This window comes from Amphibalanus amphitrite, unplaced genomic scaffold (assembly GCF_019059575.1).
Source record: "Amphibalanus amphitrite isolate SeventyFive unplaced genomic scaffold, NRLGWU_Aamphi_draft 000143F_arrow, whole genome shotgun sequence".
NCBI lineage: Eukaryota > Metazoa > Arthropoda > Thecostraca > Balanomorpha > Balanidae > Amphibalanus > Amphibalanus amphitrite.
Window position 1 is genome coordinate 297,532 of NW_024881638.1, and position 26,121 is coordinate 323,652.

A 26,121-nucleotide genomic window follows, 5' to 3' on the forward strand; every position below is an offset into this window, starting at 1 on the left:
TCTTCCCGCCCCGGCCGTCTCTGAGGGTTCATCGGCCGCACCTATCTATCTGCCGGCGGCTAGACCCTCAGCTACCAGCTGACCGGGCCGCCGCGCGCCGCGCCGGGCCCGCTCATATGTCTGGAGAAGTCCAGGCGGCGGCCGACCGAGAGCTCAGGGCATCCAGCCAGGCGGCGGTCCATCGTGACGGCCCCGCTCGCTCCCCGCCGCCAGGACGGGCCGGTTGCTAGGCGACTGGTCACCGGGCGCCCATCAGCTGATTTCGGGCATGTCATCCTCGTCGACCGTGATGTACTGCCCCATCGGCTCGTCCCTCCCTCCTTCCCCTCCCCTGGTCGTCGAGAGTCCCGTGGTTTCCGTCCCAGTTAGTGGAGCGGACAGGACGGCGACTCGCTGACGGCTTTTCTCATCAGGCACGCACTGAATCAGGGTCCAATCAGGGGCGCGGCCGACGCCACAGGCGAATCTGCATGAAGCTACGTCAGCCGGAACGAAGGCCCGTCTCTCTCGAGGTAACGAGCCCGTTCGACCGGCGCTGAGTCGGAGATGGAGGGGTCCGGGCCGGGTGGTGTTCAGAAATTGGCGACGGGAAAATATCGAACTAGGAGAGGCATGTCTATAAGGGAAGAAAACCGGCTGTCAGCAGCTGAGGGCCACTTCAAAAAGAGTCTCGATGTCGATCAGGTGAACGGAGGGGAGGAGCGAACGCGCTGGTAAGGAGGACTGCTTCCTGTCGTGCATGTTGACCGGTACATCACCGTGCCGGTTACCATGCAGGCCCACGTGGCATGTCGTGGACACATGTGACGTTCTGGTCAGACAACGAATACCGCGGTACTAACCAGGTTGCGTGCTGAGGCTGTCCTGGTGTACCGGTGCTAGATTTCGGTGACATTCTTTCATGTCTGGGTGAATATTTCATGTGGTAGGATGGTGCAGTACATACCAAACACTAATTTGAGCCCAAAAGTGTGGCGGTAAGTATATGTGCGGTCCCTGGCAGACAATCAATTGAGATTATTTCGCAGGGAGCGGTTACCTAATATCCTGTGTTGTAAATGAGTGACAATTCGTGAAACAGCTGCATCCCATTTAATTGGGTCTTTAGGTTCACCACCATTTACTAATTCATTTGTCAGTCAAAAGAATGTCCAAAAGGAAGCTTGGTGGCTAAGCTTTGGTTTGGTTCACCTTGGTGTCCAAAGCGCACAGAATGCGCTTTAACTTCAGTGTCAAATCTTATTTTGGTATTAACTTAAATGTGCCCCTTCCCGTTTTCAGTGACCTAAACAGAGTTACGAAATGGTCAGAAGCAACAGAAGCCACAAGCATTCCAGTGTGAGCCATGACACGGCAGATTGCTGGCCTGGCGGTGGTTTTCATGACCACATACGATTATGTCAGGGTTCCTTCATGGTTCTAAGAAGACCTGCGACGCTGGTTCAGATTACTCCCTGCAAATCTTTGGTTTGTCGATTGCGAAACTGTTTCTCTCACAAGCATACCGATGAGCTGCATATCCATACGCGGCGCAAATTATTGCGTTACGAAAGTTGATGCATAAATACGAACTAAAGACATGAGATCAGCTTATCGTCGTAAGCCATCATCCAAAAACGTCGCAAATAGAAAATCATACATACTAGGCATACCGCCCGCTCTTTGGGTACACATCGCATCGCCTGCCAGCAAAACATCATAAACCGAAAACAAAATAATCCAGTGCTGTCAGCTTCCTCCTTTCAGGTGAAGCCATTGCAGTATTTCGCATGTCATCCTGTCCTACGTTGACCTCTGTCGCTCAGGAAACTCAACGGAAGTTTATACCGTCTTGGATTTCAACACCAGTAAATGTGACATGCCAGTGACGTCGTTTTATGTCCGTACAAGCTCGCGAAGTGGCATTCGAGAAGCGCCTTGCTGGCATATCGGATCAGTTGCACAAATGCTCACTTTGGTAATGAAAACCGCGTCATAATACGCGAGGGCGCATGGGTATTATTTATGCATACTTGTACACTGTACAGTGCTTTCGACCGAACTTTTGTCTACGGTATCGCGACAGATACGCGTTTGCTACACAGTATAGTGAAGCAAAAAGTTTTTTTTTTTTGTGCACCCGAAGGAAAACATAAAGGCATTGCAGAGTAGCGAAGAAACTTCGGCTAAGCTCTCTACGCAGTGAGACTTCACAGCGGAGCAGGATCGATGCTTACCAGCTATGAAAATAAATCTCATTACGTCAACATGACCAGCTGCCTCTTTGCAATGTTGGATTTTCCATTTGGCAACTGCTGGGGAAGCACCAGCTTCCTGCAGCACCGCCTGTGGCAGCCTATCAGCTCTAGCCTCCCTGCGAGAGATAGCGTCACCAGTTCCTGCGAGACTGTGCACTGTATGTACAGGCGACCTGCTGACCTGCCTCGCCCCCTGGGGCCAGCTGTTCCCTCCACCAGCTGCCTTTCGTTCCTGGAACTGGGGGTGGGGTGGGTATAGGTACGGGTACAGCTGTAGCCCCAGAGGTACCAGGCGCAGGGCGAGGGATAGGAGAGGAACGGGGATGTTTCCGGCAAGCTGCAAATAAAGGGCGGAAGTGTAACCGCGCATTGTGGAAGCATTTCATTCCGGATTATTTTAGGGAGCTCATTCACGCAAGACTTTTTAATTTACTTTCGATTGGCTTCCCCTGAGGTTGTCTCTAGCCATTATGAGGCACTAGCCTTGAGAACCGATTTAATATGACGTCGTAAATTCTAGATTATGACGAAATATAAGTTATGGTTTCTGACGACTGCAAACTAAAATAGCCAGACAGAAGAAAACTTACTTACTGGAATGGGCACATTTGAAATGGTCAACACTGATGTGATGGGCCCAGGGCTAATGCTCGGAGCGCACTGAAATTGGATTTAATTTAAATCGTAAAACGTTTTAAAAGATACATTCCTGAAACAGGGTTCACTGCTTATTTGTATTTAACTCCTGACGCTAGCTTGATATCTAGTGCAAGATAATGGTCTTACGTAATGGAATTTTATTTGTATTCATTATTCAACCTCGAGAACACACAGCTGTTTCGTTTGTTTCGCCATCATAAATCACTCGGCATGGAGCCAACATGCCTCAAGTTCGCTCCAAACCACTGACTCCAGCAAAACACGGCTGGAACAGCGCCCCCGCGCCAAGTGCGTACTACCCTTCAGTCTACGAGTCTAGCAGTCGGCAAACAGTTGGCACGGTGCAACACCTCCGCGCAGGGCCTGTGGTGTTGTATAACACTCCCATTGTGCAGCGTGTACGCGGAATTCTTGGCAAGGTCAAGGACAGGTCACGTGCTGGTCACGTGTGTGAGTCACATATGAGTCACGTGAGGTCACGTGTGAGTCACGTGGTGTCAGGTGCGGTGACACAACGGTCACGGTCAGGTCACGTGCGCATATTAGCACCGCTCGTCGGGTTAAGTCGTGTCAGTCACGACGGGGGCGTTACCAACACCTGGCAGAGACTGTTTCCGGCGATCCGGCCGCCGAATTCCGACGATCACGGGACCTGCGCCGAAAATATCCCGCCCTCTCGGCCCCGGCGACCCCCTCGGGTTGCGTTCGTTGGCGCCGACGGTGGCGCCCGGGCGCGGGCGGGGGCGGGGGCGGCCATTGTCGCCGCCCACGTCAGCGTCGAGGGCGACGGTGGTTGGGGAGGGTTGGGGGAAGGGATAACCGCTCGTACACACCCACGGCGATCGACTGAACCTGGCCTCGCTCCGGGATAACGTGGATATCGACCAATAACGATCGCTAGTGCAGAGAGGGGAGGTGGATAGAGAGGGGAGGTGGAGAGAGCACGGGAGGAGGGCAGAGAGGGGAGGAGGGCAGAGCAGCGCGGGAGAGGGAGGAGAGAGGGAGTTGTCTGGCATTAGCACCTGCGGTCTGCGTTTGGAACCCAGCCTGTGCCCTCTCTCCCTCATATAATCGACCGGCTCGCTTCCAGCTGACCGGAAACATAACCGGGGCAGGAATTTGGGCCCAGCAGCCGTCTGGCCGAACCTCATTAAATCATATAATAACCGACATGCAGCCTGCAGCAACGGTGGGCTTTGATGGAGGGGCAGAACGAAAGGGTAAACGGGAGGAGAGAGAGAAAGAGAGAGAGAGAGAGAGAGAGAGAGAGAGAGAGAGAGAGAGAGAGAGAGAGAGAGAGAGAGAGAGAGAGAGAGAGAGAGAGAGAGAGAGAACACAAATGAGAGGGAAAAATTATTTGATCTATGGAGACCATGATCTATGGAGAATTAGCCCATAGATCATAAAAGCATAGGCGTAGGAACAGGGGGGGCCAGGTGGGCAAGTGCCCACCCACTTTTCGAGGTGGGGGGGCCAACCATGTGTTTTGGCCCACCCACTTTTTACTCGAGGCCCCTCGTCTCGATTTGAGAGGACGTCGTCACCTTTCAGAATAAACAAACTCTGTAAAAATAAGTTCCACGAATCCCCACGCACGGACTCCAAGGGGCCGCGATGGATCCAAGGAGGCCCTCTGTTCATACTTCTCAGTCGAAGCCCCTGAGACTGATGGCCTGAGAGGCCCTAATGGATCTGAGGAGGCCCCAATATCCACACTGGTCTTGGGAGGCCCCTGACACTGGCGGTCTGGGAGGCCCTCTATCCACACTAGTCAGAGGTCTGAGACTGGTGGTCTGGGAGGCCCCTCCATCCTCACTAGTCAGAATAGGCCCCTGACACTGGCGGTGTAGCCGAGGCCCCCTACCCTCACTAGTCAGAGGAGGCCCCTGAGACTGATGGTCTGGGATGCCTATCCATCTACACTGTAGTCAGAGGAGGCCCCTGAGACTGATACCTGAGAGGCCCTTATAATCACACCAGGCAGAAGAGGCCCATGAGACTGATGGACTGAGAGGCCCTTCTATTCATACGGGCCACAGGAGACCCCGAAAACTTTCGGCCTGGGAGGTCCCTCAATCCGGCACCAGTCAGAAGAGTCCCCTGAGACTGATGGCCTGGGAAGCCCTTATATTCACACTAGGCAGAGGAGGCCCCTGAGACTGATGGTATGAGAGGCCCTCATATTCACACCAGTCAGAAGAGGCCCCCGAGGCTGATGGCTGTGAGGCCCTTCTGTTCACATAACTGGCCACTGGAGGCCCCTGAAACCGGTGGTCTGGGAGGGCCCTCTATCCACACTAGTCAGAAGAGGCCCCTGAGACCGATGGTCTGAGAGACTCTTATATTCACACTAGCCACAAGAGGCCCCTGAGACTGATAGTCAGAGAGGTCCACTCCTAATGAATCTGAGGGGGCCCTCTATCCACATTTACACTTTTCTAGGGAGGCCCCCGAGACTGACGGTCTGAGAGGCCCTTTTATTTATACTGTCCACAGGAGCCCCCTGAGATTAATGGTCTGAGAGGCTCTTCTATTTATACTAACCAGAGGAGGCCCCTAGGATTGATGGTCTAACAGGCCCTTCTATTTATACTAGCCAGAGGAGGCCCATGAGACTGATTGTCTGAGAGGCCCTTCTATTCAAACTAGGCAGATGAGGCCCCTGAGAATGATAGTCCGAAGAGCCATGCGGTGGCAACTGGCCGTGGCCATATTTCGGCTCGGTAGGGCCCCAAAAAGCTAATGAGAGCACCTCAAGGGCTCCTAAGTAGACACGCTTATCCCCATAAGGGTGCCACACCGGCTTCTGAAGGCTTCTTGTAGATATCTAAAGGCCCTTTCCGGCCTCTAACGGCTCCACACCAGTGTTTATGAGCGCCACACAGCGGCGCCTTTGAGGGTCATACTAGTGTCTCTTAGGGCCCTATATCGGTGGCTCTGGGGGCCCCACACCGGCGCCTCTGTGGGCCACCACAGCTGTGCATCTCAAGGCTCTATAGGTACATCTGAAGGACCCACACCGACACCTCTGAGGGCCCCACACCAGTATCTCGGAGCTCTGAAGGCCCCACACCAGTGACTCTGAGGACTCACCGGCTCATGAGAGCACCATGTTAATGTCTAACGGCTCCACAAGGCCACTGAAGGCACCACACAAGCTCTCACTGAGCTCTAATGTCCATGTACCGGCCTCTGAGGGATTTAAGCCAGCGCATTCATAGCTCCACACCAGCAATTGTAAGGGCTTCACACTGAAGTATCTGAGGGTTCCACACCGGTGTCTCTAAGGGCCACATACCGGCATCTCTGAGGGCCCCATACCGGCGTCTCCGAGGGTCCACATCTGGCGGGCACCCATCAGCGACTGAAGGTCCCACACTGTCGACTTCGAGAGCCCCATCTGCGTCTGGGAGCACCATGCCGTCTATAAGAACCACAGCGGCTCCTCCGTACGAAAGATGGGCGTCTGCATGCCAAAGGGTAGCGGTTCTGAGACGGTATAGGGCACCAGGGCACCTACGTGCGATAGAGGGGCGCATATGAAGCCCATAGGGGCGCCTCAATGCGAAAGAGGCCTCTGAGGCCTACATATATGGGCGTCCACATGCAATAGAGGTCTGCTTGCAATTGATCAATGCCATGGGGGACGGGGGTGCATTCATAAGAAACAGGGGCGCCGGCATGGCAAAGAGAGGCGCCTTCAAGTGTCCATAAAGGAGAGACGCCTATGATAAGCGCACATTGTATGCGACAACGGGGCGACTGTGGGACATACAGGGTTGGGCAGATAAATTGGGACAAATTTCAACTTCCTCTAAGACGACTATTTTTTGAGTGATAAAGATAATTTTTGAACATAAATATAGGCTAATGAATACGTTTCCATGTTATGCAGGTTGCGTTGTAATTTTGAGTCGGCTGGTCACAGAACGTGGGCTTAAGCAAGCCACTATCAACTTAGTCCGCGCGCACATGCATGCCAATACTCTAATTATGCTCCATAAAATGGCTGAAAGTAGTGTGTATCGAACAGACGTAAACGTTGGAGGAAGAGATGACATTGACTCATCCTTACATACCTATTGCATTGACACCGGCCGCTCCCCCGGTTTTCCAGGGGGGCTAAAAGGCAAAATTCAGTTAAATCAGAGGATCCTCGCGAAAACAGTGGCGCGAGCTTACAACGAAGGTAGCCGCGCCATGAAAAAGCGATATACCAGCACCTCAAACATGTACTCTTATGCATTGATGCATATCAACCTGTCAACATAGATGTTGAAGCAGCTGTGACGTTAAAAATATTGTTTCCTCTTGAAGGGCTTGGAGAAGCGAGCAAGCACGTGCAGGTCTTTTTCGACGATGGTATCCCCATAACCGAACATATGAACAACCGCAAACACCATGTAACATCGCAACCAGCCCAGAAGACGTGATCTTAGTTCCAAAAAGCATGCAGCAGACATCGGTGATGGCATTCCACTCGGTGACTTCTGACGGTCACGTGGGGCCCCCTTATTTTACGGAATCGGGAGGGGGTTCGCCATTACAGGGTACCTACTACCTAACCACTATTCCGGCAGTTCGAATCAACAAGATGGAAGAAGGCAACATCCTGGATGGAGTGGTGCTCTTCGAGGAGTCAGCTCCCCGGCATACAGTAAATTAAATACAAAATCTCCTGAAACGGAGGATCCCGCAAACCGTCCCCAAGGGAAAATGCCCCCTTCCTCATTAAACCTCAGCCCACACAAGTTTTGGTTGCTGGGGCGACCGATGTGTGTGCATTCTGTGTTGCAGAATGGCCGAGGCGTCGGCGGCGGACCGATGTATGTGGATGAGATGCAGTAAGCTGTTAGTATGAGTTATTACCGTGTTGCAGAGGGCCGAGGCGTCGGCGGCGGACCGATGTATGTGCATTCCGTGTTGCAGAATGGCCGAGGCGTCGGCGGCGGACCTATGTATGTGCCTGAGTTGCAGAGTGGCCGAGGCGTCGGCGGCGGACCGATGTATGTGCATTCTGTGTTGCAGAATGGCCGAGGCGTCGGCGGCGGACCGATGTATGTCGATGAGATGTAGTATGTAGTGTTAGTATGAGTTATTACCGTGTTGCAGAGGGCCGAGGCGTCGGCGGCGGACCGATGTATGTGCATTCCGTGTTGCAGAATGGCCGAGGCGTCGGCGGCGGACCGATGTATGTGCATTCCGTGTTGCAGAATGGCCGAGGCGTCGGCGGCGGACCGATGTATGTGGATGAGATGCAGTGTGGCCGAGGTTCCGGCGGTGGACCCGTTATGTGTTCTTACCGTGTTGGTATGAACACATAGCGGGTTGGTATGAACACATAACGAACACATAACATGTTGGTATGAACACATAACGGGTCACATAACACATAACACATAACACATAACACAACGGAACACATAACACATAACACATAACCGTGTTGCAGAGGGCCGAGGCGTCGGCGGCGGACCGATGTATGTGCTTGCGTTGCAGAGGGCCGAGGCGTCGGCGGCGGACCGATGTATGTGCATTCTGTGTTGCAGAATGGCCGAGGCGTCGGCGGCGGACCGATGTATGTGGATGAGATGTAGTATGTAGTGTTAGTATGAGTTATTACCGTGTTGCAGATGGCCGAGGCGTCGGCGGCGGACCGATGTATGTGCATTCCGTGTTGCAGAATGGCCGAGGCGTCGGCGGCGGACCGATGTATGTGGATGAGATGCAGTGTGGCCGAGGTTCCGGCGGTGGACCCGTTATGTGTTCTTACCGTGTTGGTATGAGTTATTACCGTATTGCAGAGGGCCGAGGCGTCGGCGGCGGACCGATGTATGTGCATTCTGTGTTGCGGAATGGCCGAGGCGTCGGCGGCGGACCGATGTATGTGGATGAGATGCAGTATGCAGTGTTAGTATGAGTTATTACCGTGTTGCAGAGGGGCCGAGGCGTCGGCGGCGGACCGATGTATGTGCATTCCGTGTTGCAGAATGGCCGAGGCGTCGGCGGCGGACCGATGTATGTGCCTGAGTTGCAGAGTGGCCGAGGCGTCGGCGGCGGACCGATGTATGTGGATGAGATGCAGTGTGGCCGAGGCGTCGGCGGCGGACCCGTTGTGTGTTCTTACCGTGCTGGTATGAGTTATTACCGCGTTGCAGAGGGCCGAGGCGTCGGCGGCGGACCGACGTATGTGCATTTTGTGTTGCAGAATGGCCGAGGCGTCGGCGGCGGACCGATGTATGTGCATTCAAGGTTGCAGAATGGCCGAGGCGTCGGCGGCGGACCGATGTATGTGCCTGAGTTGCAGAGTGGCCGAGGCGTCGGCGGCGGACCGATGTAAGTGCATTCTGTGTTGCAGAATGGCCGAGGCGTCGGCGGCGGACCGATGTATGTGCATTCCGTGTTGCAGAATGGCCGAGGCGTCGGCGGCGGACCGATGTATGTGCATTCCGTGTTGCAGAATGGCCGAGGCGTCGGCGGCGGACCGATGTATGAGGATGAGATGCAGTGTGGCCGAGGCGTCGGCGGCGGACCCGTTGTGTGTTCTTACCGTGTTGGTATGAGTTATTACCGTATTGCAGAGGGTCCGAGGCGTCGGCGGCGGACCCGGTACATGTTCTTGCCGTGTTGCGGAGGGGCCGAGACGTCGGCGGCGGACCTGATGTATCGCGTTGCAGAGTAGCCGATGCGTCGGCGGCGGACCGATGTATGTGCCTGAGTTGCAGAGGGCCGAGGCGTCGGCGGCGGACCTAATGTCCGCCGGTGCCGAGCCTAGCACGGAAGCCGTGGTGCTAGATGGCGCGGTGCGCTGGCAGCCGTTGAGTGCTGCGTGTAGTAGGGCTACTTTGCCACGACAGGAGGTTGTCCGCGGAGTCAGCGCAGACCAAGCACGCATAGTGCGCGTGACGGTACCATATAGCACGGCCCTGCATGACAGGCATACCGTGTTACGCGTCTCCCTGCACGATTACGTAAACGGCTGCGCTGAGTACACCTCGGAATAGGCGCGCGTCGGTATGATTCCGTGATACCGCCGTATTGCCATGCCAACCACTCCCCGCTGTGGTAGGTGCCGCCCGAGACGTGCTCGATACTCCTCACCTGCCGGGTCGGCGTTAGTGTGCCGGACCCGCAATCCTCTGGCGGTTGATCTCCCCGCTCTGTTGCTGCAGTGAAATGTAGTGGTGCAGCGGAGCGAGCGCTGGCTGGCCGGACCTGGCCGCTGGACGCTGCCCTGGGTACGGGCGGCCGTCACGTGCCCACCGTCGGTGAACTTTTTTCTTTCTTGAGACTTCTGACTTTGCCTTGTGGACGAACTGTGGTGATCACTGAGACACTTCCCACAGTTACGCTACACTCTTTCGACGCTCTAGAAACTTCTCGCTCACTCTACGACCCTTTCGCCGCCCGTCGCCGTCGACGACTGCCGTTCGTGCCACTCCAGTCGACAGCCCGGCGGTCCCGCGGCCCGCGCCCTCCCAGACACCCCTCCGAGGGCTGCCCTGCGTCTGTCGATGGGGCGATTAGCCACGGTCACGTTCGGTGGCGCCCTGGCAGGGTCCTAACCTTCCATAGCCGCGTCGCCGCTATGAGTTGAGTGGTGAGCCTCAGCAGTGCCAGTTGGCTACAATTACGAGCCATTTCAGACGGGAGATCTCGCCGCGCGTGCGGCCAGTCGAGGCACCGATAAGGACTGATGCAGATGGACCACGGTGACCATATTTGGTGATAAATGTGTAAAATTGGTGTGACAATATGTGATCCAAATTTGAAATGCCTATGTTTACAAATTTCTAAGCTACGGCGTTCTAAATGCAAATATGTATTTTGTCCCAATTTATCTGCCCAACCCTGTACCTATATAGGGATGTCTCTGATGACTATACCTACATAGGGCGCTTATATGCCAAAGAGGGCGCATATGAAGCTAACGGGGGCATCTGGGAAACGAGGAAGGCATTTGTGTAAGGGTTTTCAGGGGTCATTCGCCGTTTGCGGCAAATAGATTCTAAAAAAAAAAAAATCGGAGGGGGAATAAGTTTTAAAAATGGTGCGGTCTTTCCGCACTGTTCGTTTAAGCGGTTACGCCCCTGGGTACATCTGCCCGATCTCAGAAGCTAGATTTGGAGGTCATACTTGAAAGCAGCCAGCAGGACGAGGCAAAAGTTGGAGGCCCCTGAAAATAGGAGGCCCCCTGGAAAAGGAGGCCCCTTGACAGGGTGGCCCACCCACTTTTCATGACGTTCCTACGCCCGTGCATAAAAGTTATCGCGATAATGTAGGATCACAACTCACGTTCTCATCTTAAAAGCGAAAAACAACTATGAATTTTTTACTGATCAGTTTTGATTTATGCTCTCTGAATTGGTTCTCGCATTTGCAGAGCCTATGAGAAAAGCGAATGAAATATCTCAACGAACTGCTGACTTATTTCAATAAAATTTAACATAGGTACCGTCTTGTAGAACTGCAGACTGTCGTTTCAACCCTTCGCCAAGCCGTGTTGATAACCGTCATATACCACCGCGTTGTGACATTTTTCGGACACTGTAATCCCAGAGAATGAGCGAACGCCAGCTGACGTATAAGATAACGAACCAATAAGGGCTCTCAAATATTGACCAAGCGATTGAGACCAGACTCGTTTTTCGTGTCACACGGGACGGTAATTCGTGCGCTGCACGGGACGGTAATTCTGCGACTGTGTAGCTGAACATTGGGCTTACATGTATGTAATGATAGGGGACTACACGAGTAGGATAGGGTGACATGATAAAGGCAGGGATAGGGTGATATGAAATGGGACGGGAGGAGGGGGCGTGAAAGAACATCACTACGGAAAGAACAGGTTGGGATAGGGACGGAACAAGGCTGGATGATACGGGAGAGGGCATGACAAAACGGGACAAAGTGGAAGAGAAAAGGAAAGGACGGGACAGGACCGGACAGATCAGGTGGGACACCATACTAGACGGACCGGCAAAGCTTATCTCACCAGCAAATACATTCAGACCGGTAAGGTATGTGGCAACGGCATCGCCGTAGTGTGATAGTCCGAGTGTCCGTCTTATCCTTATCTTCTGGTTTGTCCACTAAGTACCCAGAGGAGTCGGACCACGCCGAGACGAGAGTCCCCGGACGAGTTTCACGGAGCAAAGTGCATATGTTCGTCCGCCAGCGCAGCGTCCAACGGAGCTATGTGAGTGAGCGCATTACCTAACCGTTACATGCACGATAGCTCGACAAGTGGTTGGATCATTGTGGACATAGACCGGCAGTTGGCTTCAATATTGACACAGGACATTGCGCAATCACTAATCAGATGGCCATGCAGCTCGCCAGTCGCCAGTCGTGATCTGGCATACCTAACGTTATGGAATCCTGGCAACAGGCTGCAGCTCTGGCAGCTATCAGGGTTCAGCGAGGTCTCTGTCAGATCCCTGCGTCACTGCCAGGAAGGCTCCAGCAGATGACTTACATTCATTATCACTACATATGTTATTGGAAGTCTTTCGATTCCATAATTCCATAACGTTATGCCAGATCACGACTGGCGACTGGCGAGCTCTTAGATAGCTCTCGGCAGAGCGAGTGTGGCAAGCCTCGGTTACCAGCCAGAAAGTCATGAAATCTGACTCTCGTTTTTAGCTTCTTCGAACAATCAGTATTATTTTCAGTTTGGTGACTACAACCGTAATTATTTAAATTTGCATTCATCATGAGGGGATATCTTGCCTGACGCAAGAAAGCATAAAACGGCGGTTATCTGCCTCTGGGATATCCCTGAACCCTGAAGCGGGACCAGTTTTCATCTGCGCAGTCCGAGGGGCAATTTACTAAGGCAAGAATTCCCCGTCTTGCTCGTATCACCTTCGCTTATATGACGAAACGCGCAAGTGGCTTTCATTACAATTAGCACCACTATGACAAAGCCCACCGGTCACTGAAGCTTCAAGGTCAGTGTATAAAAAAACCGTGGCCCGCGATACCTTCTAGCGCCCTGATCACCCAGCGACTGGCATGATCTATCGCCCGGCAACGTCCTTGACTATTGTGAGATCCTCACAGGAGTCGAGAATAGCCGAGCCACTCACCTCCAGCACACCGCGCCGGTGTGGGGCCTCGCGGGACCTTCAGGTGGTTTCACTCGCTATCGTAACGTCTTGGCCATCCCCGCGCGGCACGTAACGTCTCCAAAACGGGCCAGTTTGACCCAGTCACCGTACTCCACCCGTGTCCGCCCCAGGGCCCGCTCGCGTCCGGCCTTGTCCGTCCGTATCTCTAGGCGCGCCCGAGTCGAGTCCCTAACCGTATACCGAAGTTCATTCGTGCACACTGCACAAGCTAAACCCACCCGTGTCCCTTCGCGTCTACGACGGATCCTAGCTCGTGTCCTCTCGTATGCGCTCGGGAACGCACCAGGTCCCTCTCACACCACTCACCTATTCACCATTCCTAGCTGACCGTGCCTGCGGCGGCGCGGCCGGCGCGCGCGGCGGCCTCCCGCAGTATCTGATCAGAGGCACGCACCTCTCCGAGGAGCCGTGACGCGCAGTTTCGCCACAGCGCTGTATCTGTGCCGCACACAGCGCTAGTCTGGCACTCAGACTGATGGGCTGGCCCGAGCAGTGCCATGAGCGGGCTCGTATATGGGCCGACGAGAGGCTGTCCGACCAAGAGTGGGCTGTAGGAGGCCGAGATCACGTGCCATACGGCAGGCTCTCGTGGGCTCGGAGGAGCTTGGAAATGTTATTTGGTCGGGGTTGTATCGATTATACGTAGAGTGACGGAGGAAATGGGCAGTGAAATCTCGTTTACACCACCCATGGCGACGGGGCGTAGCGTAAGCCATGAATCGTGAGATGGAGGATCTTCCCAGGCGAAATTGAATCCAAGTTTGGGCAAAACGACGGAAGATCCATCAGTGCCCATGCCTTTTCAGTGGGCGGTTTAGTGTGCGCTTTGAGCAGTGCGAGTGGCGTGTAGGTATAAATGTAACGGGATTTCGTAAATAAATACAGCGAGATTAGACGACCGAAAGGAGCCAAACGGAGTCGAAAATCAGTCTCTTGTATCTTGTTGTCCAGTTGTATTCATCAGAATTTAAACAAGATATTTGGCCAAGTGTTCGTTTATCTTATATCCCCAGAAACTCAACCCTTCAAGTCATCATTACGTCACAATATCGTCCACCCGCTGTGTATTTTCCTTCTGATAGCGCACATTCAGGAAGCGTTTCCAGATTTTCGTCGCCGGCAATCGTTCGAGTTCTGGACCTCATCAAAGCTGACAAGACGTCCGGCGCCCTTACCCGGAATACAAACATGGGGCGTGGGCTTTGGACCTCTGGAGCGCACAGAGCAGCGTCTGCGTGGACGAGATTCAGGAACGTCATGCCCAGTCGCCTCCAACTAGAACTGGGCGCCAACTCAGCAGAATCCAGCGAGTTCTGTTAGGTGGGGCTTGTAAGCGATAAGAAGTGAGATCATTAGTCCTCCGTAGTACGTTAGACACGGTGAAAGTCCTCAAAACGACCACAATTAGCCTAGAGCAAGGAGCTTATCCTGGATTTTCGGACGTTATTCTTGCTGTGGAATATCATCGCACCATAGTAATGGAAATCGGAAAGTCGTACTTATTTACGTAGAGCAGGCCTGTTAAGCTATTTGAGCTAGCTAAGAAACTAGTTATTGGCGTTTTTACTTAAAATTCATATCAAACTCGTACCGCACCCAATATAACGTATTTAGTTGCAGGTAAACTGGCCAAAACAGCTGGCCCCAAAACAACAAGGCCTTCAGATTATCAACAAATACCTACGCAGAGAACATTTCTGAGCAGCGGAAATCGTCTTTAGAAGACTTTGAAGTGATTCATGTTTACTAAAACGGCCCCGGATCCTGCACAATGAATTATAATGATAGATTCTATTGATAAGAGATAAGCTGTTTGCATAGTGAAATCGAACTCAAGTAGCCCGCACTCGCTAATGTTTCAGTTACTCTGCTTGACCACCATGCATTGCGATACATAAAGCTCCACTCTTCAGTGCGATTATTTGCATACCGAATGTAAACTGATGTGCGAATAAAGGAATGTCTACGACTACGTCACTGATGAAAGAGATCAGGCCTGGAGTTTGTTCGAACTATTTCATTCTTCAATGCTCCTTATGCTAGCAGTATCGAAAAACATCCACCGTTTCCACCGTCATCAGGTGAAATGTCGGCTCCATTCAGCTCACTAACGCCTGTCGCAAACGTCACAGCAGGCTATTCGAACCTCAGGCAGCATTATCAGTCGATGGCTGGTACGCCCGTGGCAGTGACAGAGTCGGCGTCGTTTCGGCGATACTATCAGCAACTGGGCGGTTTGGTTTCTGGCCCTGATTTGGGCGCCCTGCCTTGGCACCCCCAGCACGTAGTGAGGGGCTTTGCCGAGCTACGGACCGGTTGAGTGGACCTCTAAACGAGCGGTCGAAAGAGGGAGAGGGTGAGAGAGTAGAGGGGCATTCAGATAATATTGGAAGACGGGTGTGCTCAGTGCCCATGGAAATCAAGTGATGGAAATCAAGGGCGTTGGCGTTTGAGTGGAATCATAAGTAGAGAAGAGTTAACCTCATGACCTGAGAAGAGACGAAGGTGGTAGTCGAAATGCCGCATATAAAAATTTTAATGGCATGACTTGGCTATGTAGGGCACGTAAAAAGGGCAGACTCGAACTGAAGTTCGCTCTTGGCTAGGTGGCCAGGTCAGGTAGTCAGGTCAGGTCAGGTCAGGTCAGGACCAACCACCGTCTCCTGGACAGCGGACTCCTCCGCCGGACCGGGCCCGGGATAAGGTCGGCCGCCCACGTCGGACCGCTCCGCAGCCGACTTCTGACATTCAGGCTGGCTGATCAATACGGCCGGGCAGCCGGCTGGGCTGGGCGGCGGGCGGCGGACCGGGCGGTGGGCGGCGGGCGGGCGGCGGGCAGTGGGCGGCGCCGCCCGGCATCAGCAGCCTGCCGCCCACAGGACCACCACGCCTGCCGCCCACAGGACCAACACGTGCCGCCCACAGGACCAACACCTGCCGCCCACAGGACCAACACGCCTGCCGCCCACAGGACCACCACGCCTGCCGCCCACAGGACCACCACGCCTGCCGCCCACAGGACCAACACGTCTGCCGCCCACAGGACCAACACGTCTGCCGCCCACCGAACCATCGTCAGCCGCCCACCAGACTAACCTCGCGGTCGCCCACCGGACCAATACGCCTGCAGCCCACAGGACCAACACGTCTGCCGCCCATCGCCCACAGCCCACTTACCATTGGACCAACGTCAGCCGTCCACTGAACCAACGTCAGCCACCCTCTGAACCAATATCATGCCGCCCACCGCCCACCATCATACGCCCACCAACCAGCGCCCACTGCCCATCAACCCCACCGCTCCAACGCTTACCGACTTAAGTCAGACGCCCACTTACGGAGATGGCCACGACATTAAAAAGAATATAGTGCCGTTAGGGTGACGTTTCAAGTAAGATGAATGCACGAAATGTAGCTGAAAATGTTGCAATGTATGTAAATGGGTTATTTTAAACAGAAAAAATGCACATGCTGATTTTGCAACGGTAGGATTATGTTGAATAGTTTTCAGCGAGCTACTTCACAATTATCATCTAACTTGATAATTTTGAACAGAATATCAAAAGAGCATTAATCTCAGTCATAGACTTCTCTAAATATATAAGAGAAGTCTGTGTCTCACTCAAAGTACAGTTAACACCAAGCAATATACTTTGGATGAGTGGGTAAATCATTAAGCACCGATGACACCACCAAATGGATTACCAAAAAGCGCCAAACTACATTTATCACTCAACCGAGCGGCGGCCCGCGCCTATCCGTACCCCTCGTGGCGTCTATACCACGAAAAGGTAACAGCACGAGGCACCTTGAAGCGCGCGTCACAAGTGTTCCCTATCAGTCTGATAATTGTGTCGCACTGCCCGACGGACGGACGGGCCCAGTTACACGCAGCTGGCATTTCTCCATGACACTTGGCAGGCGAGCGAGAGAGGCCGCGGGAGCGAGCGATGTGCCGTCAGCGTCCTCGCGAGCTATCGGCGGGAGCTCAGAGAGCCAACAGAAGTGATGAACGCAGCCCGAGCCCGGTGGCAATAACGTCCATCACGGCGGCACCGCCGTGGGCGCCAAGTGATCATGTGTCTCAGGGGAGTCGGCGGTGTACAAGGTTGAACACTGAGCAGCTCCAGCACACGTGCTGACCACGTTCAGCCTGCCAAATGGTTTATGCAACATCTTATTCAAAAGATTTCGTATAAAGTTTAAGGCTTTTTTGCATTTGAAGTTCAAAAAGAATGCTTAGTTGAAAATTTTAACAATTTTTGTAAGTGGGAATCCTGAACAATACATTTGAATAGATTTTTGACCTTTAAATAAGCACATGGTTACTGGTTATCAGTTATGTGGTCGGTCTTGCTACAGTTAAATAGCCTTGGTATAACAATTTATTGTCGTCTACCCTACATGAGCAAAACGACAGCCTACTACACGGACTTCACCATTCCCTCAATAACAAACTCCATTGTAGCATGTGTGTCAAATGTCGATGAGAGCTCAGGCCAGCCAACCGACACTGAGAATGTTCAGGTGATGGATTCCCCCAATATTTCACAGTGTTTCCAACTTTAGAAGGCGAAAGAATATATTTGCTTCATCTGTCACATGGAGTGAGATTCTACACCGTTATGTGCAACGAGCACTTGGCATGAAGACGGATGTTTCCGACGATGTCCACTGTGCATAATAGCAGGATGATTGGTCGTGGTGATATCACAATCCATTTTCTTACATGTGTTGATGAGCTCATGTTGCATGTGATGTGCATGTTTTGATAAGAAAATTTTCGGTCTCTTGGATATTCTATCATAAAAGCAAGACCGTCACGAAATTCATCCACGACAGGGCCGTTAACAAGCATGCACATTTCACACTGCTCAGTGCACACGATTACGAAGCATTTTTTAGATTTGCGCAGCCACATTTTATACATGTGTGCCAGATAAGAACATCTTCATGTTGATTTTAGAGAAATCCTATAGTATCAATTTTTTTATTGAAATGAACTAGATATCTTCAACAACTCATTATAAACAAGTGATCATAAGAATTGCCGCCCGAAAGACACACCTTCAAACCAGTTGCCTAATAACGGGGGAGGGGACCAGACGTTGTCAATTGTGGTCGCCCGCGACCAGAATTAAAATCATGTTTCAGATATCTCTAGAATAAAAAGGCAACATTGTTCACGGGCACAAAGGTGCAAAAATCGTATCATGTTGTCAATGTAGACTGATTGACTGATAGACTGAAGGCAACATGAGCCATCGCCCCAACTTATTATCAGGCGTCAGTAAGTCGACACCTAGCCCTTGGGGCCCGGGCCAGCCTGTCACCCCTGTCAGCCGACCTCCCTGACCCTGGCATTCAAATAACCACCCTCCCTCCGCTCCCCGGTGGGGCCCTCACGCACCCGTCCCACTCGGCGCCTCTGAGGGGCTCCTCCTGAGGGGTGGGCTGGCCGCCAGGTGTCGCCCTGGCCGGGAGAGGGACGCACGTGACAGGAGCAGCGGTCACAGTCAGCTGACTGCTCAGCTGGCGGAGCCCTCGTGGTCGAGCGGCTCCCGGGCCGAGGGGGCAGCGGGGGGGGGGGCTCCCAAATCGATACGGTAATCTCAGGCGAGCTTCAGTCTCAGAAGTTTCCTCCCTTGATGGTAGTGGCCACATCATTTGTGAATCTGGGTTACGAACGACTTCAAAAGCAGTGACGCAGCCCTGTTAAATCGCCCAGCGTTTACAAACTCGTTTTTACTCAGAAATATGTCACCGACACATGTGATGGTAGATGAGCATTTACCCTTTTTGCGGTGGAGCTGTCATGCAGCTGTCACAGAGGGCTCGACAGACTTCATTTCGACGTAGGGAAGGCCGCGAAAACACGAGAAAGTAATTCGGCATGGTTCAACGTGAGGGTTAACTTATACGTTTCAATGTGCATTGTGCTTAGTACCTATAGTACCTTAGTGCCTTAGTATATTATGTAACCACGGACAAAATTAAAATGCATTGTTTGATGGGATATTTGCACAGAATTAAAATTTAAGTTCATTTTTGTTTGCATGCATTTAGCGAGTGTCGTGTGACTGTGACCCGCCGTAATTGTATGTGAAAATATAAAAATAAACAACGGATCACCTCGTGAGAAGTTGATTAACGGGCAAATGAATGGTTGCAAAACTACAGCATTTTAGGCGCAATTTCAAAAAGTCAAAGACCAAATTCAAAACGTTCACGTGCATTTTGAACGTAAACTTTTTGAATTTGGCCTTTAACTTTTTGAAATTGCGCCTAAAAAGGTGTAGTATTTTAAGCTTCACTGCTTCGGTAGGGCTTGCTTTCCAAGACAAATCGAGCTATTGAAGTTACTTACATGTTGTTACGCAACAAATGTACCTATTGTAAAATATTGCCTGATTATTTAAAGGCATTTTGTGCCAAAAGCACATGCATCATTGGTTTCCCAAAACAGATAATTGAAGCAAAGTAAAACAAAAGTGTCAATTTTCATGGAACCGTGAAAAAAAAATGTAAAGCCACAGCTTCAGTAACTGATTTTGCCAAAGTTCGTATTAAAAACTCAGCCAGAGAAGTATCAGCATTACAAAAGAGCAGTGGATAAGTTGGCGTTACAAAATCGCAACTAAATAAGCAATGCTCCGTAGGCCATTGTTCGTTAATTTTACACGGAACACCTATACTTGTCCTAACTTAAAAATAAATAATGCGTAAATTGTCGCATACAATCGTGCCTAAAAATCACGACTAACGCCACTACGTGACTCACAGAAACGCAGCATGGGAACTTAATGCATGGCTCAGACTCGCTTATCCTCTTTCAGTTAAAACGTAGTTATCAGTAACGAAACAAGGTTGCGCCCGAGGCTTACAGGCAATATTATTTCTCTGTATATTATATAATGCTAAATGAGGCAGATTACATTAAATACAGTGTCATTCAGCTTCATCAGCACCAAACTTTCTCAGCTCTCGCAGACGATAAAAATGCTTGCGAATCCGCTGACACAATTTATGGGCCCATTTGTAAATTCATCTTTTAAACGCACACAGTAGAAAAAAAACTGTCACAAATGCTACGAAGCACTGCTATAAACCATATAACCAATTATATAAACCAAACTATCGCTACGAAATCGATGAAAGTATTGTAGAGAGTTTGAAAATAAATATTTTTTATCACTGAAGACGCATGATATATTTGCTTGCGCACAATGTAGGGTCGATGCAACAAAACTACAATAAATCAATAATTGGTTATGATATCTATATGACTTAGGTAGTATACGGATATCATAAGCGTTTTATTGCTGACATTGTATCGCCTCGATGTAGCACTACCCCAATATGGCATTAGGCAGTGATCTACAGGGATCGCGTCATGATTCATGAAAGCCTTTCAGCTTGCCGTAACGAAAACTGTAATGAATTTACTAATAAATGATACATTAAATCTAAGGTATCATTGATGAACTTCATTTTCGATGAGTTAATTGGAGATAGAAATAAATATCGAAATTCCCTTGAAACTTGTTAATTTGTAAGTTATATCTTAATTTTTATTTTTTATTTTATCTTTAAAAGTTATAAAAGTCGTGCATCAATTGATTGGCAGGCTCATGTCCGGTCAGGGATGTCTCAAATCACGTCATCTCTCCACTGTCAGTTCATCAAGTGTCGGATCATAGAGCACGGAACAATTCTCCCCCGGGGACCGGTCAAAGTCAGATACCTCAACCTGGGTCGGTCCAAGTACTCACCCAGCGACAATTTCCTCCAGCGCGGCCGCTTCTTGGTCTTCTTGCCCATGGTGAGTGTCACGCCACCATAGCACACACCACGGGACGGTCCGAGCTCGGGCGGGGGCGGGGGCGGGGACGGGGGCGGTTCGAGGGCGGTGCGGCGGGCGGCTCGGCGTCAGCGGCGCTCCTGTATCCGCACCCCACCACGACCGGCTCACTTCTGACGGCCGCTCGGCCGGCGCGGTGCCGCCCACCCGGCCGGCGCACATGTGACTCGGCGCTGCGCCTAAACTTAGCGCCGCTGCCGCCGCCGCCGCCGCCGCGACCGACCAGCCCCGGCCCGGGCGCCGTCGCCAGCCAGCCGATGTCTCATTGATTGACACGGACCGATATGAAAGAATATCACCCATGCATCCACGAGGGTGCGCTAAGAATGGGTGGGGTGTGTTACGTAATACATACAGAGTATCCCACAACAGTACAGCAAGGGTGTTCCCCGGCCTTGCGAAGGTCAGCGTAGTAACTCGCTAATACATTAGATAATTCCTTCCTGACACACCTCCAAGCAGTTCGGGTACGGTGCGGTTGCATCAGACACGAGCCCAAAGCCGAATGGAGGAGTACCCCTGACGTAACGAGTCATGCAACTATTGCGACACCGCGCTCTGACGCCCGCTTATGCAAGCAGAGCATCAGCTAGCTGTTATGAGAGACAATATAGGCGCGGCGTTTCACTGGGGCGCGGTCGGTACTTTGCCCTGGGAGCACCACGCCCCTCCGGCGGTCAGTCTGAGCCCGTCACTCAGCACCCGCCGTGAGCTACTATGAATGACCCCAGCACTCACGGCCCGTTTTTGTCAGGGGACAAAACTGTCGGCAGCCCGCGAGGCACGCTCGGCCGTGCGCTGACGACATAGAGGGGCTACTCGCGACCGGCGGATGGTAACGACGGTGGGCCACGCTTGGACGCCGTCAGATCGTCGTTCGACGCGTCGCTGCCGACAGAGCCGACAGCTGTGGCCACTGGCCGCAGCTGTATGACGAGCGATCAGTGTCCGATCCTGCGTCAAATGTGCTGCTTTTTGGGCAGGTCAATACTCACATTAAATGACAGCACCGCTATCTCTGATCGAAGTATAGACGACATATATGTATAGTAATACATACCAGTAAAACGCCTTTTGGGCGACCAACGGAGCGAGCGAGAGGATGGGCCTTGCACGTGCGAAATTGCGAGGGGGTACCTCCAACTAACTTGTCCACTGCACCCTACTAACCGGTCTTTAGCGATGTGCCAAATTTCAGCGCAATCGGCCTAGCCGTTCTCGAGATCTGGAAGCGGCACACTGCACGTGCGCACGTGCAAGCGGGGTCCAAACTGACTTTTGCACGGCAACCTACTAACTGGTCCCCAACGGCCAACCGTGTACCAAATTTGAGCGCAATCGGCCCAGCCGTTCTCGAGATCTGGGAGCGCCCCCTGCACGTGCGCACGTGCTGTAGCACCCCAACCTTAACACATGCAGATGAATTATCTGATGGAGACCTAACTGTGTACCGAGTTTCAATTCAATCGGCCCAACCGTTGTGCCGTTATTGAGGTTGCAATTTTGGGGGTTCTTAAAAAATGTCCAACTTTACCACGCGCCACGTGCGGTGGTTGGTAAGAACGCATGGTGGCCACCACACCACAGAACTTTTACGTCCAAGTGACATTCAGTAAAGAAGACCGCTTGTCAATCGGATGTCCCGTTCCTAAGATATTAGCTTTTGAAGAGCGTCCCCACGGCCGGCCGGCCGCTCATACTCAGGATTTTCCCTTAATTCAGATGAGACTCCGCTCGCTTCGCTCGCTCCGTAATCAGACGACAAAGATGATATTAGAGGAGTACCTTTGAACCAGTAATTTTTATTCCGGGTCTAAAATGGACGGTTACTATATATGGAATCCCCCTTCCTCGTCAATGGAAAAAAGGAAATGTCACCATTCTTCGTCGGAAAACCCATTTTTATAACTCCTTTCTTAGCTCAAACATAGCGAAGCCCGATTAACCCTCGCCCTGGCAGGGCATTTTTCATAACACGGCCTGGCAGGGGGGGGGGGGGTCGATGCGACCCCCCCCCCTCGCGATTGGCTCCTATGGCACCTAGAAACACCAAATTTGGTAGGTAGGTGGGCCCCCTGGAGTTCTCGCCCCTGTGCAAATTTGGTTGCTCTAGGTCAATATTTAGGGGGGTTTTGGGGGGTGTAAATGTAAAAATTTCGCTAAAAACAGGTCAAAAGTTTTTCGCTTATAACTTTTGATCTAATTAAGATAAAGAAAAAAGAAAAGCACCAGTGAACTCAGCACGTCAAGGCGCGTCGAATGATATACTTTTTAGCTTGCTTAAATGTACTTAAAGTTTTTCTTAAATTTTAAGTAAACTTAAATTTATAAATTATGTTCAAGTTAACCAAATTGCATCATATCGCATATCATTCGATTCGGCTGATCACCAGGAACACAATGATACCATTTTTTAAGCTCTAGCGTCACTATGTGCCAAGTTATTGGCAAAAACGTCATTTGACCTCAGTTGACCTCATTTGACCTGACCCATGGATAAGTACACCAAACCAAGAAGCACCAAGTGACCTGCTGCTAAGTACTGTGGTTTCAAAGCACAAAAGTGATGGAACGAAGCGGATATCTCCAGTATTTTCCGAATTTAGTATTTTCCCATAGGCTTAACATTACGACGTAATGACCTCTAACTGACCTCAGGTCAGTGACCTCAAAAAACCCGAACTATATGTTATACAACTCGGTGAACTTAGCACATCCTGAAAGTTTGAAGGAAATCAGTCCAAAACTGTGAGTTGGACAGGTGCAAAAAGAAAATTGAAATTTGACCATGACCTTGTACCGGTTTTTCTGACCTGGTGACCTGACCCAAGGTCACCCGGACCTGAAATTTTCAGGTCATATGTAAAAAGGTTGCCCCATAAGCTGTGCCAAATTTGGCGGCGCTGCGCGCCGCCGTTTTTACGCTATCTTCGAAAAACCTTAGGGGGGGGGGGTCGCATCGACCCCCCCCCCTGCCAGGGCGAGGGTTAACTTTAACTACAGCGAAGCTATCCTTGGAAGCCTTTAGTTGTATGCCCCTGAGCGACGATCGTGAAAGCCCGGGCCGCAAGAATTGCGAGTATAGTGACAAAATAATCACAATTTTATAGTAACACTTCTTACTGGATACAATGATTATCAATGTTTTTTATGAACATGTGTTGAACATGTTGTTGAACATGTTGTTAAACATGTATGAACATGTTGCTTTAACCCGCGCCCCACTGGGGGGCTATTTATAGCCCCCCTCCCGTTTTTCTGCAATAACTTCCAAACCGCTTGATATATCGACGCCAAACTTTCAGTACCTTCGGCTGCATCAATTTGACACCTTGTGTCAAAATTTGAACTTCGTACCTACCATAGGTCGGCCGGAAATGACGTCAGAGTGACGTCATGTTCGGCCGATTTCGACGCAAAACATTGAACCACGGCAATCGCTCCCAAGAGCTCAGTTTTTAAGCTAGATCCAATTTCTTTGCATGAGAGGACTCAGAATAGACTGCGCTATCAAACTGCTATCTCGGATTTTCGAACTTTTGAAAATTTCAAAAAAATTATAATCATATTCAAAATTTATATTTTTACATTTTTTTCAAATATTTTTTGACTTTTCGAGAAAATCGGAATATATGTGATAGAACGCATTATTACGACTAACTCTAGCAAGTTTTAGCTAAATATCTTCAAAAATGGCCAAGTAATACGCATTATTGCAAAAATAACAATTATTAATTTTTCAAATCAATTTTTTCAGCACGAATTTGACATCGTACGCCAATATAAATAGCACCATCGTGTTCCTGAGCTCAAACTGCATCCAATAGACACATTTTTTTGTAGAAAAAAATTTTAACTTCAAAATTTGACCTTTTTTGACCTGAAAGTGACCTGACCTAAGCTAAATTTGACTCAAAATGACCTCGAATGACACAGACGACATCAAATTTGAAAATTTTGGCCTAAATGGACCATAAAACATGTGTCACGTGACCGACGGATGATATGATATTTTCGTGACCTGTGATGACCTGACCTTGACCTGAAAATCAAAGTACAAGTTTGGTACCCTCAGAGTATCTAGAGCATCTGTTCACGAGTGTGTGAACCAAAAATGAGCCTGATCTGACTTGGAGGACGGCGGCCAGAGCCCAAAACGTGAAGAAGCCAAAATGCTAATAATTTTTACTTTGACCTGACCTGTGACGTCATCGGTGACCTCGAGGTCAATGAAATTAGGTTTCGCTGGACAGTTTTTCCGTGGTTATCAGACGCCGTTTGAATTTTGATGATCGGCCCAGTAGTTTCGGAGTTAGGAGGGGGGCTATGAATAGCCCCCCCCCCCCCCAGTAGGGCGTGTTATACGCAGACCCCAGTGGGGCGCGGGTTAATGAACATCTCGTATTGTTTTGAATTACCAAAAATAATTTTCATTTGGAAGATCTATTTTTTCAGCTCCTTGCTCAGACAAATTCCTTCCTCGGAGTCAGACAGAAGAAAGTATGGCGCAAGTGATTCTTCTTTACACGCACGGCACCACGCCTGGGACACTACGTGGCCGTCTTGCAGGGACGTGACCGAATGGACCCCTCCTGAACTGTTCCCAACGGATCCTCTAACACACCCCGCGCCGTTTCAAACGGTCACTTGCCAGACCCGAAAGCCTCCTCCCATGAACACTTTTCCCGTCAGTTGCACGCAATGTTTCAAAATCCCGACTCATAGTGCTCACGGTATATTCCCTGCTGATCCCGTCTCACCCAGGTAAACCAGCAAACGTGTCGTTCACTGCTCCGTGTTCAAAGCAGGCCGCACTTGACCTTGCACGTGACCCGCTCACGACACTTGACCTTTGACGTGACTCATTGGCTCGCAAGCCCCTAAAGGCTTCACGGTGCCTTCGTGTTTGTCGGTAGAGAAAGAGAGGGCTAAGCCTGGCGTGCAGCGAAATGATCTCTACGGGTAATGCTGAAGGTGCATTTGGGTAGCTCGGGATCTGTAGGGAATTAGAGCTCGCGGCGAACCATTTAGCGACTCGAGTCGCGTCAGATAAGGCGGTATGAGTCGTTGTGTGCACGGCTGCGCATATGAAGCTGCATCTTAGTTGAAAGACAATCGGGCATCGGCAGCGCTTCGATGGCAAGAAACACATCATATAGCCAATGTAGGGATGTTAGATGAAGAAAACCGCAATTGCCAAACGAATTAATGGGTCTCTTAGTGGGTA

General features: G+C 51.0%; 1 protein-coding gene across 1 annotated transcript in view; it reads right to left on the bottom strand.

The window, feature by feature from the left end:
- LOC122382590 (uncharacterized protein DDB_G0284459-like) overlaps nucleotides 1-21,626 on the bottom strand; it is an 88,589-nt gene extending 66,963 nt beyond the window's left edge. The window contains exon 1 of the mRNA XM_043368125.1: nucleotides 20,806-21,626. Within this exon, the coding sequence (XP_043224060.1) occupies nucleotides 20,806-20,854 (49 nt within the window). The 5' untranslated portion in view covers nucleotides 20,855-21,626. The remainder of the gene's footprint in view (nucleotides 1-20,805) is intronic.
- Between the last annotated feature and the right edge of the window lie 4,495 nt (nucleotides 21,627-26,121).